Source organism: Diceros bicornis, chromosome 22 (assembly GCF_020826845.1).
Source record: "Diceros bicornis minor isolate mBicDic1 chromosome 22, mDicBic1.mat.cur, whole genome shotgun sequence".
Classification (NCBI taxonomy): domain Eukaryota; kingdom Metazoa; phylum Chordata; class Mammalia; order Perissodactyla; family Rhinocerotidae; genus Diceros; species Diceros bicornis.
In genome coordinates this window covers 53463985-53483343 of record NC_080761.1, presented here as the reverse complement: position 1 = coordinate 53483343, position 19359 = coordinate 53463985, and the positions used below count along the sequence as shown (strand labels likewise).

General features: G+C 54.2%; 1 protein-coding gene across 1 annotated transcript; it reads left to right on the top strand.

Annotated features, from left to right (window-relative positions):
• Nucleotides 1–3096: 3096 nt before the first annotated feature.
• Nucleotides 3097–14986, top strand: NOL6 (nucleolar protein 6). Its single transcript, XM_058565962.1, has 26 exons — nt 3097–3358; nt 4427–4633; nt 4716–4832; nt 6183–6362; nt 6740–6908; nt 7140–7274; nt 7362–7525; nt 7612–7732; nt 7958–8016; nt 8099–8200; nt 8402–8517; nt 8685–8862; nt 9005–9127; nt 9305–9453; nt 9603–9678; nt 9907–10047; nt 10193–10310; nt 10391–10545; nt 10641–10804; nt 11191–11343; nt 11568–11665; nt 12412–12536; nt 12659–12748; nt 13158–13352; nt 13469–13570; nt 13740–14986. Exons 1-26 carry the CDS (start codon nt 3305–3307, stop codon nt 13887–13889), a joined length of 3441 nt encoding a protein of 1146 aa, XP_058421945.1. The 5' UTR covers nt 3097–3304; the 3' UTR covers nt 13890–14986.
• Nucleotides 14987–19359: the final 4373 nt, after the last annotated feature.

Genomic DNA, 19359 nt, shown 5'->3' with positions numbered 1-19359 from the left:
GGTTAAGTTCAACGCGCTCTGCTTTGGCAGCCTGGGTTCGGTTCCTGGGCTTGGATCTACAACACTGGTCATTGCCCATGCTGTGGTGGCGGCTCACATACAAAAAGAGGAAGATTGGCAACAGATGTTAGCTCAGTGCGAATCTTTCCCTGCGGGAAAAAAAAAGAAAAGGACGGGACAGAGAGTGAGTGACCACATTATTGATCACGGCCTTGTAGAAGTTTGTATTTCATTCTAAGTATAATTGGGAGCCACTCATGAGTTTTTATTTATTTATTTTTCCCCCAAAGCCCCAGCAGATAGTTGTATGTCATAGCTGCATATCCTTCTAGTTGCTGCATGTGGGACGCAGCCCCAGCATGGCCAGAGAAGCAGTACGTCGGTGCGCGCCTGGGATCCGAACCCGGGCCGCCAGCAGCGGAGCGCGCGCACTTAACAGTTAAGCCACGGGGCCGGCCCTCATGAGTTTTTAAAAGGAGAGTGACGTGATAGGATTTTAATTTCAGAAAACTCATTCTGACAACCATGTGGAAACCGACTGAAGAAGGACCAGACCAGTCTCGTGAAATTTCCTTTAAAAGCTATTGCATAAGCTAATCTATACTAGTAGAAGTCAGGATAGCGGTTACTGTTGAGGGGTAGTGACCAGAAGGCACCAAGTGGGGAGATTCTAAAGGTGCAGGAAATGTTCTGCTTCTTTTCTGGGAGCTGATTACATGGGTATGTTTTGTTTATGAATATTCAAGCTGTACCCTTATGTGAATTTTTCTATGTTTATTGTACTTTAATAAAAATTTTTGAAAGAAAAAGCTATTGAATGAAACTGTCTTATATTCTTCAAAAATGTTGTCATAAAAGACCAAAAAAGGGGGACTGGCCTGGTGGCGCAAGCGTTAAGTGCGCGCACTCCGCTGCGGTGGCCCAGGGTTCGCGGGTTGGGATCCCGAGCGTGCACTGTCGCGCTGCTTGGTAAGCCATGCTGTGGCGGCATCCCATATAAAGTAGAGGAAGATGGGCACGGATGTTAGCTCAGGGCCACTCTTCCACAAGAAAAAACAGGAGGATTGGCATCAGATGTTAGCTCAGGGCTAGTCCTCCTCACACACACACAAAAAGACCAAAAAAGGGAGATCTCAGGAAATGTTTCAGATTAACAGAGAAAAGAAACATGAAGACTAAAGTGATGCATGATCTTGCATCCGGAAATAAAACGTAACAATGTAAAGGATATCATTGGGGGGCCAGCCCAGTGGCGCAAGCGGTTAAGTGCGCGTGCTCCGCTGCAGTGGCCCGCGGTTCGCCTGCGCGTGCTCCGCTGCAGTGGCCCGCGGTTCGCAGGTTGGGATCACCGGGGCGCACCAACGCACTTCTTGGCAAGCCATGGTGTGGCGGTGTCCCATATAAAGTGGAGGAGGATGGACACGGATGTTGGCCCAGGGCCAGTCTTCCTCAGCAAAAAAAAAAAAAAAAAAAAAAAAAGAGGAGGATTGGCAGATGTTAGCACAGGGCTGATCTCCTCACAGAAAAAAAAAAGGATATTATTGGGATACGTAATTGGCAAAATTTGAATACGGACTTTATATAAGAATATTGAATCAAGGTTAAATTTCCTAAATTTTATAATTGGACCATGATTATGTAAGAGATAGTCCTTGTTCTTAGTAGACACATGCCGAAGTATTTAGGGATGTATGCAACTGATTCTCAAATGGTTCTGCAAGATAATAATACGTAAATACATAAAGATAAAGCAAATTTGGCAAAACAGCACTAAGTTATTATGGGTAGGTGAAGGGTACATGGGCATTCATTATATTAGTATTGCAACGTTTTGGTAGACTCGGAAAATTTAATAATACAACTGGAGAGAAGCTATTACAATAATCTAGGCACAAGGTGATGTGACTTGGACTAAACCTGGCAGTGTATGTACACAGAAGAGTGAATAAATTCAAAATATATGTTGGAGGTAGAACTGACAAGACTGGTTAATTGATTAAGATGTGGTAGATGACAAGAACTAGAGAAATCACCCGTGTAAATACAGTAGTCCCTTCTTATCCGCAGTGGATAGTTCCAAGAGCCCCAGCGGATGCCTGAAACTGCAGAGAGTGCCCAATCCTATATATACTATAGTTTTTCCTATACATAAGTACATACCTAAGATAAAGTTTAATTTATAAATTAAGCACAGTAAGAGATTAACAACAATAATAAAATAGAACAATTATAGGAATATACTGTAACAAAAGTTACCCTAGATCTTAGCAACCTCAAAGAATGATATTTTTTCTTTCCTTATTAAGCAGAGAACTTTTACCTTTTCACTTAAGGCAAGCACTTGATGGCTTCTCTTTGGCATATCCAAATTGCCAGTATCACTACTCTTGCACTTTGGGGCCATTATTAAGTAAAATAAAGGTTCCTTGAACGCAAGCACTGCGGTACCTCACAGTCGATCTGATAACCCAGAGGGCGGTAGCAAATACAGCGTGGATGCGCTGGACAAACAGGACAGTGGGGGCCGGAGCCCAACCGCCCAAGATTTTACCACGTGACTCAGCACAGCGGCCAATTTAAAACTTAAGAATTATTTAATTCTGGAATTTCCCATTTAATATTTTTAAACCAACATTGATCACCGGTAACCAAAACCTCGAGGGAAGAAAAACGCGAGCAAGCGGGCAAAACTACTATAAACAAGCCCCCACCTCAAAAGGCCCAAAACAGCTCCGCCCTTCCCGTTTCCTCCCAAACGGAGGAAATAAGGAAAAGGAAGCGACCGCCAAGCTACCGCAGGCTTCCGGTCTGGAGTCGCAAAGAGGCCGTAAATCGAACCCTGTTCAGCCCCTCCTCCATAATTGGCGGTTCTGGAGTGACGGAAGTCAATGGCGAGCGACTCCTCTGGCGCTCACCCAATGGCTCAGGAGCTGGGCGGAGTCCTGCGACACGTGCTTCCGGGGGTCCGCAGGAACCCGGTCAGGTCTTGCAGGGCCACGGCAGATCTTGGCATGGCTGTGGCAGATCTTGGCAGGGACCCCCCACAGATCTGCCGCGCCTCGTGGAAGCTCCGCTGAGGGCCGCCGCGGTTCTGCTGAGGGCCTCGGCGGCGTCTTCGGCGTTTCCGCGGAGCATCTTCGGCACTTCTGCGGAGGGGCTTCTGCCGGGGGGCTTCGGCCCTTCTGCCGGGGGGCTTCGGCCGTTTTCCTGAGGACTTGGGCAGTTCTGCCGACGTGGAAAGAAGTGTGTCGAGCACACCGGCGTTAAACCCTGAAGTGTGGGAGCGAGACCTGGACCCGGACAGATGGGGCCGGCGCCTGCCGGAGCGCAGTTTCGCGGAGCTGCTGGGGAGCCGGAGGTGAACCATTTGGAGGAAGGGATGCTCAACGTGCCAGAGGTGGCAGAGCCTGACAGCTCGCCGGCGGGGAGCCCGAGGGCGGTCCCCTCTGGAGGAGCCTCTTTCCCCCCACTGCTTCCAGCCTGGGGCACTGAGACAGTCAGAGCTTGCTGGAGGAGATAGAAGCTGGCACGATTTGGATAGGAGGAGTAAAGCATGCTGAGCTTCTCCCTTTGCGAGCTCTGCACCTTGAAATTGAAGAGACCCCTTGCAGCTTGGATATTTCCCTGACCAGGTCCTCCTTGACGTTGGGTGGGATCTTGCCTCTTGTGCTCAGTTCTGTGCTCCCCGCTGTAACGGAGGGCGCATAGTGGTGCTCCCGGAGCATTCCAGTAAGGCTCTACCTGGTGTTGGGACTGTGGAGAGGGGCAGGGCCCAGGGCTGTAGGGGAGAAGGTTTGGGATCCTGCAGACTAGGGTTTGAAGCCTGCTCATGATATAGGCATACTAACTGGAACCTCGGTTTCACAGGGCTTCCTTCAAGTGTCCATTTTCTGTTAGGGTTATTGTGAGAATTGAATGACTTACTGAGTATATCCTCCACAGCCAGTAGGTTCAAGCTCTTTCCATCATTGAGCACCTAGTGTATACTGATACAGTCTATAGTAAGGGCTTGCTAGGGGAAGTGGAACCCAGCAGGATTTGGATAGGTCAAGAGTGGAAATGGCATTTGTGAAGTCCCAGGACTCATGCAGCAGCAGAGGAAGCTCCCTGCTGCATGGTACCTGGAAATGCAAGGAGCTCAGGCATTGCTGCAAATCAGCTACTACCCCTACCATCTCTAAGCAGAGCTCCATGCTTGTGCTACAGGTAGACAGGGAGCCCTCAGCTCCAGGAGTTTTCAGTCTAGAGCTAGGTAATGTTCTTCTAAGTAATGATTATCCTGAGTTTTACACAATCTGACTCCCATTCAAAAGAGGGACCAGGAGCAGGTGAAGTTTTTACCCACGCCTTATCATGGTGGCGCTTCAGGTAGTGGATGCTAGACATCGATGACTTCACACTGGCTTCTTCCCCTCCTTGGCCACAGGTGATGGAGCCAGCTCTGGAAGGTACAGGCAAGGAGGGGAAGAAGGAATCCTCAAAGAAGCATACAGTGGCTGGATCTCCAGGGGAGGGTCTCTGGCAGCCGGTGAAGCTCAGCTGGGCAGAACTGTACAAGGAGCCTACCAATGAGGAGCTGAATCGCCTTCGGGAGACCGAGAGCCTGTTCCACTCCAGCTTGCTTCGTTTACAGGTACTGTTGGGTAGCTGGGGCTTGAGTTAGAGTGGCAGGCCTGGGACCCTGAGGCTGAAAGACTCTCCCCCGCCCCTTACAGGTAGAGGAGCTGCTAAAGGAAGTGAGGCTGTCAGAGAAGAAGAAGGAGCGGATCGATGCTTTCCTACGGGAGGTCAACCAGCGGATCATGAGGGTGCCCTCAACCCCTGAGACTGAGGTAAGGCAGGTGATGTGGAGAACTGGAAAGCCCAGAAGTCCTCAGTGGGGGCATCTGAAACAGGGGCCTTGCTATTCTCTGGAGGGTTTGGGGTGTTGAGGAGCTCATTCTCACTGCCAAGAGGTTCAGCTGGGAATGCAGTCACTCACATGTTCATTCATTCAGCAAACACTTGTGCGCCTTGCGATAATTGTGTTCTTAGGATGCATCAGTAAATAAAGCAGCCTGTGTTCTACTGTTGGGGTTATGGACGGTAGATAATAAACATGACAAGAAAACCATATGACAGTGTTAGAAGGGAGTAAGCACTATGGAAAAAGGAAAAAGTAGGCCTAGGTAAGGGGATTGCGGGACTGTCAGGCAATGGGAGTGGTTTGCAGTTTTAAATAGGTTGGTTAGGTCAGCCTCACTGAAGTGACATTTGTGTGAAGGTTTGAAGGAAACGAGTCAGCCATATAGATATCTAAGGCAGGAAGAGAATTGCGGTAAGGGGAAGCCACCAACACAAGGGCTCAAAGGCAGGAGTAGGTCTGGTACATTCCTTGGAATGAGTGAGGGGACAATAGAAGGAGATGAGTTCAGAAAGGTCATGTAGGAAGGGGGCATTGCAAGCAGGGCCTTGTGCATCAAAATGACAACTTTGCCTGTTGCTCTGGGTGAAATGGGGAGCCACTGCAGGATTTTTTGTGTAGAGCAGTGATATGATCTAACTTCAGTTTTAAAAAGTTCACTCAGGCTGTTCTGTTAAAAGTAAGACAGAGGGGGACAAAGGTGAAATCAAGGAGACTAGTTAAGAACCTATTGTGCATGGGCTGGCCTCGTGGCTTAGCGGTGGAGTGCATGCGCTCCGCAGCTGCCGGCCCGGGTTTGGATCCCGGGCGCACACCGACGCGCCGCTTGTCTGGCCATGCTGGGGCCGCGTCCCACGTGCCGCAGCTGGAAGGATGTGCAGCTATGACATACAACTGTCTACTGGGGCTTTGGGGGAAAAAATAAATAAAATTAACAAACAAACAAACAAAAAAGAACCTATTGTGCAGCGATCCACTGAAAAATGCTGGTGGCTCGGACTAGGGTACAGAAGTAGAGAAGCGGTCAGTGTCTGGATGCCTTTTGAAAGTGAGAAGTGTGTTCTGAACAGAGATGAATCAAGGTGATTTAAATGTTTTTGGCTTGAGCAACTAACATGGAGTTGCTACGGGGACTCGATGGGAAGACACGTTTATGGGAAGATCAGGAGTTTCGTTTCAAACATGTTGACGTGTTGAAATTGAGATATCTGCTAGATATCAAGGGGACATGTTAGGAAGGCAGTCAAACCAATATGTATCACTATTTCTGTCCCCACAGCTGACTGACCAGGTGTGGCTCCCGGCTGGGGTTCAAGTCCCCCTCCACCAAGTGCCCTATGCTGTGAAGGGCCGTTTCCGTTTCCTGCCCCCAGCCCGGGTCACTGTTGTGGGCAGCTACCTTCTGGGCACCTGCATCCGGCCGGACATCAATGTGGATGTGGCACTGACCATGCCCAGGGTGAGGTTCAGAGTTTAAGGGATAGAGAGGCCTGCCACTTCACCACTTACAAATCCCCGGGTCCCTCTTTGTTTCCCACCTGCCACTTGCCAGGAGATTGAAATCTGAATTTTAAATCAAAAGAGCAGATTACTACAGTCGTCCTGAGGGCAGCTTAGATGTGCCCGTGGGCCAGTTGCTGCCCCCTTGGAAGCTTGCCTGCCTCACCTGAGAACTGGGTATGGTGTTGCTAGCCCTAGCTCGGGCCTTCTGGCCAGCGGAGAATCCCTGGGGTTGCTAAGCTGTGACTCTCACCTTGGCCTCATCGTAGCTCCTAAGCTCTCCAACAACAAGCACTTAAGTCTCTAGCCACCTCTCTCTTCTCTTGATCCCTCCAGGAGATCCTACAGGACAAGGATGGGCTGAACCAGCGCTACTTCCGCAAGCGTGCCCTCTACCTGGCCCACTTGGCTCACCACCTGGCCCAAGACCCCCTCTTCAGCAGTGTTCGCTTCTCCTACACCAATGGCTGCCACCTGAAACCCTCGCTGCTGCTACGGCCACATGGTGGGAGGCACACACCGGGCTGAGGGCACAGTATGGGGTGACAGATCTGGTGGGGAGGCACAGGGCCCTCAAGTCCAAGGTGAGAGGCTTGGGCCTCAAGTTTGAGGGGGAAGGTATAGGGACCTCAGATTCTGAGGTGAGAGGGCATGGGCCCTCAAGCAGGAGGGGGTAGTGCAGGGACCCCTCTGGCTCCAGGGGGCTGCAGGGTCTCAGCACCCCCTGCCTCCCCAGGGAAAGATGAGCGCCTGGTCACTGTACGTCTGCATCCATGCCCTCCACCTGACTTCTTCCGCCCTTGCCGTCTGCTGCCATCCAAGAACAATGTGCGCTCTGCCTGGTACCGAGGGCAGAGTCCTCCAGGGAGTGGTGAGCAGGCACTGGTGTCAAGGGGGAGCTTCAGGGAAGGTTGTTGTGGGGACTTCTCCTATCATGGCTTCCCTTTTCCTCCCACAGGTAGCCCAGAGCCCCCCACCCCCCACTATAACACATGGGTCCTGCAGGACACAGCCCTCGAGTCCCATGTGCAGCTGCTGTCAACTGTGCTGGGCTCCACCTTGGGGCTGAAGGATGGTGTGGCACTTCTGAAGGTCTGGCTGCGGCAGCGGGAACTGGACAAGGTGAGTTGGGAGTGACCCAGCTTCCCTGCCTTACTCAGTGGTGAGCTGGCTCTAAGCTCAGGTCTCTTTCTCCATCTCTCTTTCAGGGCCTGGGAGGGTTCAGTGGGTTCCTTGTCTCCATGCTGGTTGCCTTCCTTGTGTCCACACGCAAGATCCACACCACCATGAGCGGCTACCAGGTCCTGAGGAGCATTTTGCAGTTTCTGGGTGAGGTGGCTAGACTCGAAAAGGTCAAGGGTTTCACTCACCCTAGGAATCCTCTCCATCCAATCCCATCGGGGATTGTTCAATTTCTTGCCGTCAGACAGATGAGCAAACTGAATCCTGGAGGCAGGCAGTTGTAGCCACCTTGCAGAGGGAGGTATCATTAGGGCTGGGTCCCCAGGGAGGGGGACACCTTCTGACATACCCACCTTCTCTGGTTCACTTCAGCCACCACAGATCTGACCGTCAATGGGATCAGTTTATGTCTCAGCTCAGACCCCTCCTTGGTGAGTGGGGCAGGGCTGAGTCTGGGCAAGGAGGCTTGAAGGTAAGGCCCCAACGCTGACTGCTTCTCTCTACCCCTGCAAGCCGGCCCTGGCTGACTTCCACCAGGCCTTCCCTGTTGTCTTCCTGGACTCCTCAGGCCGTCTCAACCTCTGTGCGGATGTCACTGCTTCCACTTACCACCAGGTACCAATAGTCCCCCACTCCTCAGTTCCCCAGGTGGCCCAGCCTAGACTCTGTCCCTTCTGTCAGCACCGGAACCCCAGAAAGTCCTCTCCAAAGAGCTTAGGTCAGGCATGTCTCTTGGTCTGAGCCTGCAGGTTGATGAAGGACGGCTGCAGTGGTGGTGGTCCCTCATCTGAGTTTCCTCCTTACATTGTGGCCCAGGTGCAGCACGAGGCACGGCTGTCTATGGTGTTGCTGGACAGCAAAGCTGACGACGGATTCCAGCTGCTGTTGATGACTCCTAAACCCATGATTCGGGCTTTTGACCACGTCCTGCAGTAAGTTTAGGGATGACAGGGTATGTCAGTGGGTCTTGTCTCTCTAGGGTTGCGGTGATGGGGCAGAGGTGCTCAGGCAGGTGCTCAGATCTTCCTGGTTGGTGGGGGGTGATACTTGGGGCCAGCAGTACCTGATTTCCCGTCCTTGTCCCTCTGTGTGCCCCCAGTCTCCATCCACTGAGTCGGCTGCAGGCAGCATGTCACCGGCTGAAGCTGTGGCCAGAGCTGCAGGACCATGGTGGGGACTATGTCTCAGCTACTTTGGGCCCGCTAACCACCCTCCTGGAGCAGGGCCTGGGGTCCCGGCTGCACCTGCTGGCCCACTCTCGGCCCCCAGTCTCAGAGGTGAGGCAGTGTGGTTCTGAGGGGGTTGGATCCAGGGTCCCAGGGGATACAAAAGACACACCATCCCTCTAGCTAGAAAGTGGGTTTCCAGACTAAGAGGGGAGATTCTTTGGTTGAGCTCAGCCTTTTCTACACCCTACAGTGGGACATCAGCCAGGATCCACCGAAGCACAGAGACTCTGGGACCCTGACCCTGGGATTGCTCCTCCGGCCTGAGGGGCTGACCAGTGTCCTCGAGCTGGGTCCAGAGGCCGACCAGCCCGAGGTGAGGAGCCCTGGGGCCTGGGGGGTGATTTGGCCCTGTCTTGGGAAGCCCAGCCTGTGCCTTGGAAGGAGGGGGTGGATTGTCCTCATGCCACCTGGATTGAGGCCTGTTGGGGAGATTTCTTACAGAGCCCTCTTTTGTTGATCTCTCCCACCACCACCACTTTCCTCTCCTCAGGCTGCTGATTTCCGCCGGTTCTGGGGATCTCGCTCGGAGCTTCGGCGTTTCCAGGATGGAGCCATTCGGGAAGCTGTGGTCTGGGAGGCAGCCTCTATGGCCCAGAAGCGCCTTATTCCCCACCAGGTGGTCACTCACCTCTTGGCACTGTGAGTGTTAGCATCTGAATGCCAGGAGGCAGCCGTGGGCTAGGGAGCCTTTTAGAAGGGTCTGGCCCAGGCTTTTGAGGTGAGCAGCTCACGTCCAATAGTGCCCTTCATAGCCCCCAAGGCCCACACTGTCTGTGCCCCTTTTCCAGCCATGCTGACATCCCAGATACCTGTGTCCACTATATGGGAGGCCTCCTGGAAGCACTGATCCAAGGCCTGAAAGAGGTAAGGGCCGTGGTTCAGGGCTGGGGTCAAGGCAGGGACTATAGAGTAGCCTGTGTGGCCAGATTCTGTGGGGTCGTGGAGAGCCCTTCCCATCTCAGCCAGGCTGCGCTTCCTGGAGTGTCCAGCAGAGGGGGCGCGGTCTCTGCAGCAGCCTGAGCCAGGGCAGAATCCCAGGTGTTCATGGGGTTCTATAGGGTCCTGGCCTCCTGACTGACTTCTCCCTCTCAGACCTCCAGCACAGGTGAGGAGGCCCTGGCAGCTGTGGTGCGTTGCTACGATGACCTCAGCCGCCAGCTGTGGGGGCTGGAAGGCCTCCCGCTGACTGTGTCTGCTGTCCAGGGAGCTCACCCAGTGCTGCGCTACACTGAGGTGAGGTGCAAGGAGCAGAGAGCCCTCTCTGCTTGGTGGCCCCCACTTATTCTGCTCCACTCACCCAGTATTCTTCCTCCCACCTCCTGACTCTGGGCACTCCCTCACAGTCCCAGGCCCTTCCTCAGCCCCCCTTTCTCTGTAGGTGTTCCCACCAGCCCCAGTCAAGCCAGCCTACTCCTTCTATGAGCACCTGCGAGAGCGGGCCTCACTCTTGCCCCGGCCCGACAAGCCCTGTCCAGCCTATGTGGAACCCATGACTGGTGAGGGGCCTCCTGGGAGGGGGCAAAGGGGGCTGTTCCACCCCAGGCCACAGTCTGAGACCTCTCACTCTTCTCCCCAGTGGTATGTCACCTGGAGGGCAGTGGTCAGTGGCCACAGGATGCTGAGGCCATACGGCGGGTCCGAGCTGCCTTCCAGCTGCGCCTGGCAGAGCTGCTGACACAACAGCATGGGCTGCGGTGCCGTGCCACGGCCACGCACACTGATGTCCTCAAGGTTAGGGCAGGGATACCCCCCGGGAGGGAGGGCACAAGGGTGTCAGGGTGCCTCAGACCAAAGTGTATCCCCCATCCCATACCCTCTTCCAACAGGATGGGTTCGTGTTCCGGATTCGTGTGGCCTATCAGCGGGAGCCCCAGATCCTGAAGGAGACGCGGAGCCCCGAGGGGATGATCTCACTGAGGGACACGCCCGCCTCCCTCCGCCTCGAGAGGGACACGAGGCAGTTGCCCCTGCTCACCAGTGCCTTGCATGGGTATGGTCACCTGCACAGGCTCTTCTATCTATAGATCCTTTCCTGCCCCATTCTGCTCTCCTGGCCACCTGTCTCTCTGGGAGGCCAGATAGTGTAATAGCTAGGGATATGACTTCTGGAGTCAGGCAAGTTCTAGAATCCTGGTCCTGCCAATTCATTGCCTATATCCCTTTGGGCAGGATTCCCCCCTGCACCTTGTTTTTCTCATCTGTAAAATGGGAATAATGCTGGAACCAACCTCTTGGGGCATTAGTTAGGAGGACGTAATGCGTTAGCACGGGGCCAGTGTTGGGTAGAGGTTGAATACATAGCAGCAGTAGGGCTGAAACACTGTTCCTGGGCCTTGAGTGGGTGAGTCTCATTGTCACTGCCCTCTTCCCCCACAGACTCCAACAGCAGCACCCAGCCTTCTCGGGTGTGGCTCGGCTGGCCAAGCGGTGGGTGCGCGCCCAGCTTCTGGGTGAGGGGCTCACCGATGAGAGCCTGGACTTGGTGGCTGCTGCCCTTTTCCTGCACCCTGAGCCCTTCACTCCTCCCAGGTGATTCCATCCACCTTTTCCCCATCCATGAGGTTCCCCTGGGGCCAGCTTTCATCCCTCATGCTGTACCTTCAGTCAAATGGGAGAGGGTGGCTGAAGCAAGCGACAGAAGGGGTTCTAAGACACCCCCCCAATCCATGCCAAGGGGTCTAGGCTTCCGAGACTGGGGCAGCCTGGGAGTGTGTAGCTGGGCCCCAGGCTGTTTGCTCACTCCTTCCCCTCAGCTCTCCCCAGGTGGGCTTCCTTCGGTTTCTTTTCCTGGTATCAACCTTTGATTGGAAAAACAACCCCCTTATCATCAACCTCAACAATGAGCTCACTGGTAAGTGGGAGGACTGGGGTCAGACAGCCAGAAGAACTACCCTTCTGGATTGCAGAGTAGGGCAGGCAAGGGTTTTCCCTGTCCTGCCCCTTCCCAGATATCTATCCCTGACCCCGACTGCCTTGGGGTAGAGAATTATTAGGAGGAAGAGACCCACATCAAGTCTTCAGGGAGCTCTGAGGCTGTAGAGATGTGGTTTGCCCACGTGATGATCAGAAACGCAATGGACTGGGGAGGGTCAGCAGGCTACCTGGGAGGCTGGGAAGGGGAGAGGAGAATGAAAGCGGCACTCTGAACACCAGGTGGGAAGTCTTGTGGTGAGGAACAGGGAAGGGGCCAGATTAGGGTAGATGCCCAGAACTCTTGGGGGTGGGGGTGATGATCTCTGTTGTAATATGAGGAGCTCCTGGTCCCAGCAGAGACGAGGGTGTCAGCTTCCTAATTCCCCAGGTGTGTGGGAGCATAGGGTGGGAGGGGGCCAGGGGCAGGCCTCAGCTTGTGCTGGCCCGGAAACTAGGCTGGGGTGCCAGGCGGTGGAAAATTCTGCCTCTAGCTGAGGCTGGGAGTTTAACGCCCCACCCGATTGAGGTAAATGCAGTGTCCTTTTCATTGCTTTTGCCACTTGGGGGAGGGGTGTTAGAAAATCCCTGTGATGGGCAGCTGCTGGGTGTACAGTAGGAGGACCTGGGGAGTAGAGGTTGTCCCGGGGAGAGGGCAGGCTGACCCAGGACCCCTTTTGTCCACAGTGGAGGAGCAGGTGGAGATCCGCAGTGGCTTCCTGGCAACTCGGTTACAACTCCCGGTCATGGTCATCTTTACCCCCCAGGATCGCAAAAGCTCTGTATGGACGCAGGATGGACCCTCGCCCCAGGTTCAATCCCATCTCTGACCCTAAATGTGTGGTTTTCTCCCCCAAGGCAAAAACAGGCCCAGCCTGACCTGAGAGAGACCTGTGGTCGGGTCTGACCTATCTGATGTGTGTGTACCCCCCAGATCCTACAGCGGCTCGTAGTCCTGGCAGCTGAGGCCTTGCCTGTCCTGGAGAAACAGTTAATGGATCCCCGGGGTCCGGGGGACATCAGGGTAAGCCCCTTACCAAGACTGACTCCAGGGGCTCTGGGCATTCTGCCTTTAAACCATGGCAGCCCGGAGCTCTAGGGGCCCTCACGGGATGCTTAGTCCGCTTATTTGGTGAGACTGAATCCAGAGAAGGCATTGAAACTGCTCACAGTGCCTGGCAGTGGTGCAGCCTGGAGGAGAACCAGGCCCCAGCTCCATCTAGGCCTCATGCCTCTTCCCTGTGCTCTTCCTGCTGGACCCAAGCTGGCACCAGCTGGGTCTTGGTGTTCCCACCTTCAAATGAGCATTCAGGCCCATAATGGGGGGTCAGACAAAGGGGAAGGAGGGAGCCATGGTGGGCATGTGGAGGGGTTTGTAATCCAGCTTCCAACTCCCAAGTGGGCAGTGCTGACCCCTCCCTACCCTTCCTCAGACAGTGTTCCGGCCACCCTTGGACATGTATGATGTGCTGATCCGCCTGTCTCCCCGCCACATCCCCCGGCACCGCCAGGCTGTGGACTCTCCAGCTGCCTCCTTCTGCCGTGGCCTGCTCAGTGAGCCAGGGTCCTCATCCCTGATGCCCGTGCTGGGCTACGATCCTCCTCAGCTCTATCTGGCACAGCTCAGGGTAGGTCCTAAAGGGCTGACTGACTCTGGGGAGGGGACTTCCAGGGGGAGCTGGGGCCATGGAAGTGGCTCTCAGGTGCCCACCTGTAATCTTGTCTCTGTCCTGCCCTTTCTTAGGAGGCCTTCGGGGACCTGGCCCTTTTCTTTTATGACCAGCACGGGGGAGAGGTGATCGGTGTCCTCTGGAAGCCTTCCAGCTTCCAGCCTCAGCCTTTCAAGGTGTGCTGGCTGGTGACAGCCATCTGTTTCTGAGTGTGAACATGTGGTTTTGTGTGGGCATGCATGTCTGGGTGTGGCCTGCTCCAGGAGTGACCCTGTCAGGTGGGAAGCACGTGTGTTCCTGGATGTGCCTTTGTGACCTCAATCCACATTTCTCTGATTCCCCCAGGCCTCCAACACAAAGGGTCGCATGGTGGTGTCTCAGGTTGGGGAGCTCATGATGGTGCCCAATGTAGAAGCCATCCTGGAGGACTTTGCCATCCTGGGTGAAGGCCTAGTGCAGGCTGTGGAGGCCCGAAGTGAGAGGTGGACTGTGTGATCTCCAGCCCCAGGGGCAAGCTGTAGATGGACAGCAGGACTTCAGACCCCTGGAGCAAGATGTCGATGGTGTGACCTCCACCCTTGTTATGTATGGACCCTCCATGGAGGGCCTGCTGGCCTGAACACTCTGAATTGTCCCCAAGAAAAGCCCTGCCCTCGTTTTCTGTCTGATGCCCCAGGATTGGGGCAGGGGCCTTGGTGTCCTACGGAGTTCCCTGGGCTCGACCAGCTGAACTCCCAGAAGAGGAGTGGGAGCCAGCTCACCAGAGATCCATTCATCTGTCCGACCTGGCCTGAACCTTTTTTTTTTCCTTTCAAGGCTGCTCCCAGAAGCTTGGAGAGGAGGCCGTGTGCCCAGGGCTGAGGCTCTGTCCCCTTCCCCTTGCCAGGATATGTGCCTAGACCTCAGTGTGCCCTTCAGTGCAGCGTCAGGCCTTTAAATGAGCCCAGAGAAGGTGTGGCACTTCCTGAGGGCCACAGAGTACCATCACTGAGCAGTAGAGAGGGGGCTGTGTGTGATGAATAGACCACATTGAAGGGGCACAATGCCCTCCTGTGTTGGTTCTGCTGCTTACCAGGGTGGGGACATGGAAAAGCACAGAGGATGGGAAGGGGCTAGGTGGGGGGACTGGTGGTCCCCAGTCCAGGAGAGATGCAGAAAGCGCTGGGTGCTGCCCTGGCCTCTCAATGTCTGTGCCCCTCCAGCTCTCTGCGTCTGCCCATTCATGTCACAAACTGCCCCCACTGTGCTCCTGCAGCGGGGGTCAGAGGTGAGCAAGACCCAACTCCTGCCCCCCGGGAGCTCCCAGTGCCCTAGGAGAGGGGGTTGCTGCTTCCTTTCAGCCTGGTCCACACCCCCTTTCTGGCAGCCTCTCCCTTCTCCGTCCTCCCTAATCCTGGCTGTTTTTCCAGACTCAGCTCAAATAGCGCCTCCTCCTTAAACCCTTCCCTTGCCCCAGCCTGAGGCGCTCTTTCCCTCTGAAACATTAGAGCAATTACTATCTGTTCAGTTTACTTCACAGTCATGTACAGTGGCATGAACTCTTCTGTTGTCTTAAACTCTGATTTAAAATTAAATCCCTTCATTTCTCCATGTTCTTGGCTTGTCTGCCTTTTTCACATGGTTTAACCTTGTCTCCTATATGGAAGCTCTAGGGACAGGGAACGTGTTTGAACATAGGTTTCCTGGCACCTGGTACAGTGCTCTGCTCCAGTAGGAGACAGGTGTGTGCAGAAGGGACCCCTAGCCCAGGCAGATGGAGGGCAGGGAAGGCCACCAGAAGACTTCAAAGAGAAGGGAATGAGCATTTGTGATCTTTCCTAGAATGGGTGGGTGGCGATAGTGAAAGATAGCGTGATAAAAAGTTGCTGTTAGGGCTGGCCCCGTGGCTTGGTGGTTAAGCTCACGCGCTCCGCTGCTGGCGGCCCGGGTTCGGATCCCGGGCGCGCACCGACACACTGCTTCTCCGGCCATGCTGAGGCCGCGTCCCACATACAGCAACTAGAAGGATGTGCAGCTGTGACGTGCAACTATCTACTGAGGCTTTGGGGGGAAAATAAATAAATAAATAAAATCTTTAAAAAAAAAAAAAAAAGTTGCTGTTAATATTGAGTGACTTGGGGGGCCGGCCCCGTGGCTTGGCGGTTGGGTGTGTGCGTTCCGCTGCTGGCGTCCCGGGTTCGGATCCCGGGTGTGCACCGACGCACCGCTTCGGCCATGCTGGGGCCATGTCCCACGTGCAGCAACTAGAGGGATGGGCAGCTGTGACATGCAACTATCTGCTGGGGCTTTGGGGGAAAAAAAAATAATAAAACTATAAAAAATATATATACATATTGAGTGACTTGGGGCCGGCCCGGTGGCGCAGCAGTTAAGGGTGCGAATTCCGCTTCGGTGGCCCAGGGTTTGCAGGTTCGGATCCCGGGCGAGCACCGATGCACTGCTTGTCAAGCCATGCTGTGGCAGTGTCCCATAAAAAGTAGAGGAAGATGGGCACAGATGTTAGCCCAGTGCCAATCTTCCTCAGCAAAAAGAGGAGGATTGGCATCAGATGTTAGCTCAGGGCTGGTCTTCCTCACACACACACAAAAAATATTGAGTGACTTATCCGTGCTGGGTACTATTTGTGACTTTACGTGTCTTATATATGGGGATTTGATCACACAATCATACCAGCCCTCTGAAGTATGTACTTTTAATTACCCTCATTTTCTTTTTTTTCTTTTTATTTATTTTTTTCCCCCAAAGCCCCAGTAGATAGTTGTATGTCATAGCTGCACATCCTTCTAGTTGCTGTACGTGGGACGTGGTCTCAGCGTGGCCGGAGAAGCGGTGCGTTGGTGCGCGCCCGGGATCCGAACCCCGGCCGCCAGCAGCGGAGCGTGAGCACTTAACCGCTAAGCCATGGGGCCAGCCCTATCCTCATTTTCTGGGTGAGGGGATGTGGTCAGGGGCAGGCAGGGGCCTGTTCGTGGAGGGATTTTGATGCCTGGCTATCGGGTGTCATCCTCCAGAGGATAAGCCACACATGGAAACTCTGGTCTCCAATTTTGTCCGAATTCTGTCCATCTTCCTGAACCTATGCCAGTCCCTACCTGTCACTGTCACAGGTGGTTGAACTTAGCATGGCAAATGCATTGATTGGCTGTGTAAGCTGGGGTCTACATCTCTTTCCTTCTGCCATTCATTCATGAACTCCAGACATCAGCATGCCGGGCTCTATTTTCTGTGAAGAAAGTGCAGTCCCTGCCCTCACGGAGCCCTGTGTCCATGGCTGTCCCTGGCTCCTCCTCAGTCTCCCTTTTCCTTGGTCCCTCACATGTTTGCTCCACTGTCTCTCCATGGGCTCTGGGGAGGGGCAGGGGGGCTGGCCAGTTTCAAACCATCCTGTTTTATTCCCTGGTCAGCTTCTGACCCCTTTATAAACCCACTTCTGGATTATCCCAGTGCAGGGAGGGGGCCGAATCTGCCCCTAGGCCAGACTGTGCAGCAGGTGGCTCCCAGAGGTGCAGACCCCAGTCTCAATCGGGAAGTGAGCCCTGCCCTGCCACGTCCCCATGGGATCCTGGGCAAGTCACCTCCCCTTGCTAGGCTCAGCCTCCCCACCTTGAAAATAGGCATGGTAATGGCTTTGTTGGGCCTCCCATGTGGCAAGGTTGAGAGGGCGGAGAACTCAGAAACCCAAGGAGCTGCACCATCCTTTCCGCACTCCAGGCTTCAGCTTAGAGGGTGGGGTGTCGGGGGGAGCAGGAAAATTCCAATCCCTCAAGTTGAGGCTCCCTCCTGTTTCCTCAGATTTTCTCTGGGAAGTAGATGAGGAAGCTGGTGTGGTCTAAGATGGCTTTGTGGGAGGCGGGGCATGAGGAGCTGGAACCTCAGAGGAAGGGAAGAAACCTAGAAGGAACTCCTGTGTGGGCCAGGGTGATGTCGGTCACACATCCCGCGGGTGCGTCTGCCTCTGTGGGCCTCTGCACTTCGCTCTGCAGGTGGACCTGGATGGGGTGGGAGTCTGGTCTGATGTATGACCCGATTTGTCTGCTCTGTGTGTGTATGTGTGTTGGGGGGTCGTGTACATGTCCGTATGCGCTAGTCTTGTGTGTGTAGGATTTTGCCTCCAGCTCCGGGTTGCTGTCAAGGGGGAAATCCGCTCTGTTTTTGAAGAACAGGTCAGGAGAAAAAGCTCTCAATAAGAGGTAGGAATTCTGGATTCCGCCCCGTGGCTTTAAATGACTTTATTTATTTATTTATTTATTTTGTGAGGAAGATCACCTCTGAGCTAACATCCGTGCTAATCCTCCTCTTTTTTTTTGCTGAGGAAGACTGGCTCTGAGCTAACATCTATTGCCAATCCTCCTCCTTTTTTTCCCCCAAAGCCCCAGTAGACAGTTGTATGTCATAGTTGCACATCCTTCTAGTTGCTGTATGTGGGACTCGGCCTCAGCATGGCCGGAGAAGTGGTGAGTTGGTGCACGCCCGGGATCCGAACCTGGGCCGCCAGTAGTGGACTCGCGCACTTAACCGCTAAGCCACGGGGCCGGCCCTAAATGACTTTAAATAAAGCCTTCCCCTTCTTGGAGTTCGGTTTCCCCAGTTCTGTCAGAACTTCTAAGCCTCTCTGTGTAGTTACATTTAGTGAATTCTCAAAGGGTCCTCTCTTCTGGCTGTGGAATCTGACAACCTCTGTAAACCAGAATCCTTTTAGCTGAAGACCCTCATTTCCTCTGCCCAACTCCTTACTTTGGAGAAAAAGAGCAAGACCCCAAGGCCTAGGGGTCCTCGAAGCAGGTTACATTCAACGAAGTCCTGAGAGCTGCTTGGTCCCTGACCCATTAAGTTAGATTTGGGCTTGTCTGAGCACCCCCAATAAATAACACACGTAACGCCCCCTCCAAACATCCGGTACTCACTGTGTGAGTCACAGATTAATCCAGGTGAGTGATAAAGGGGAGGGGAAGCCTGAGGCACGTGAGTCACCCCTACCCCCTACAGGAAAGGCCAGCCTCCCATCCCCCTGCTGCAGAGAGAGAGAGGGAGGAGAAGGAGGCATCTTCCCCCCCCAGGGAACTGAAGTGGGACCAGGGTGTTCCAAACCCCGAGGGAGACTCACTTCCCTCTCCCACTTCAGCTGCGGGGAGGGAGATGGGGAGGATAATTTTTCTGGTTTGCGTGAGGTCCAGAGAGGTGTAGGAACTTGTCCAGGGTCACACAGGGCTTTGGGGGTGGAGCTACAGAGAATCCAGGCGTCCTGGCTCCAGGCCTTGCTGCTGAGCCTGGGCTTACCTGGGGCCAAGGGGTGGGGTAAAGAGACATAAAGGAGTATCTGGGCCACCTGCCCCTTGCCCCTCTCCCTCTGCCCAAGGCATTGAATGAAGCTGTTATCAGCAGCAGCCAGAGGAGCAGGGGCAAGGATAGGGGTAGGGGTGGGAGGCGAGCACTCTGGTCCACCTCAGCTGAAGCTTAACTCTCCTCTGTTCCCCCCGCTGGGAGCTCCTCAAAACAGGACCCAGCTCTCCTCTATCCTTCCAGACTGGAAACCTCCACAGGACGGGGCCCCTCCTAAAGACTGACACGGCCAAGGTTGGCCCTGACTGTGGGGGAAGTGAGCGCTGAGACCCAGCCCTTGTTCCACTTAACGGCCAATGGTTTGGATGGAAAAGATAGATATACGGGGGTGGGGGGATGGGACAGAGGTTGTTTAGGAGTATAAACTGACAACGAAACGAGTGGTAAATACGCCGTAGAGATCTAATGCACAGTATAGTGAATATATACTTTTTTTTTAAAATTTTATTTATTTTATTTTTTTCCCCCAAAGCCCTGGCAGATAGCTGCATGTCACAGCCGCACATCCCTCCAGTTGCTGTATGTGGGATGCGGCCCCAGCATGGCCGGAGAAGCAGCGCATCGGCGCGCGCCCGGGACCCGAACCCGGGCCAGCAGCAGAGCGCGCGCGCACACAACAGCCAAG

What these genes read in the sequence shown, in the direction of transcription:
- NOL6 (XM_058565962.1), top strand. Translation starts at nt 3,305, where the DNA reads ATGGGGCCGGCGCCTGCCGGAGCGCAGTTTCGCGGAGCTGCTGGGGAG. An exon ending in TCAGCTCAGACCCCTCCTTG is followed by an intron (nt 8,017 to 8,098) that starts GTGAGTGGGGCA and finishes TACCCCTGCAAG; the next exon opens with CCGGCCCTGGCTGACTTCCA. An exon ending in TGATCCAAGGCCTGAAAGAG is followed by an intron (nt 9,679 to 9,906) that starts GTAAGGGCCGTG and finishes TCTCCCTCTCAG; the next exon opens with ACCTCCAGCACAGGTGAGGA.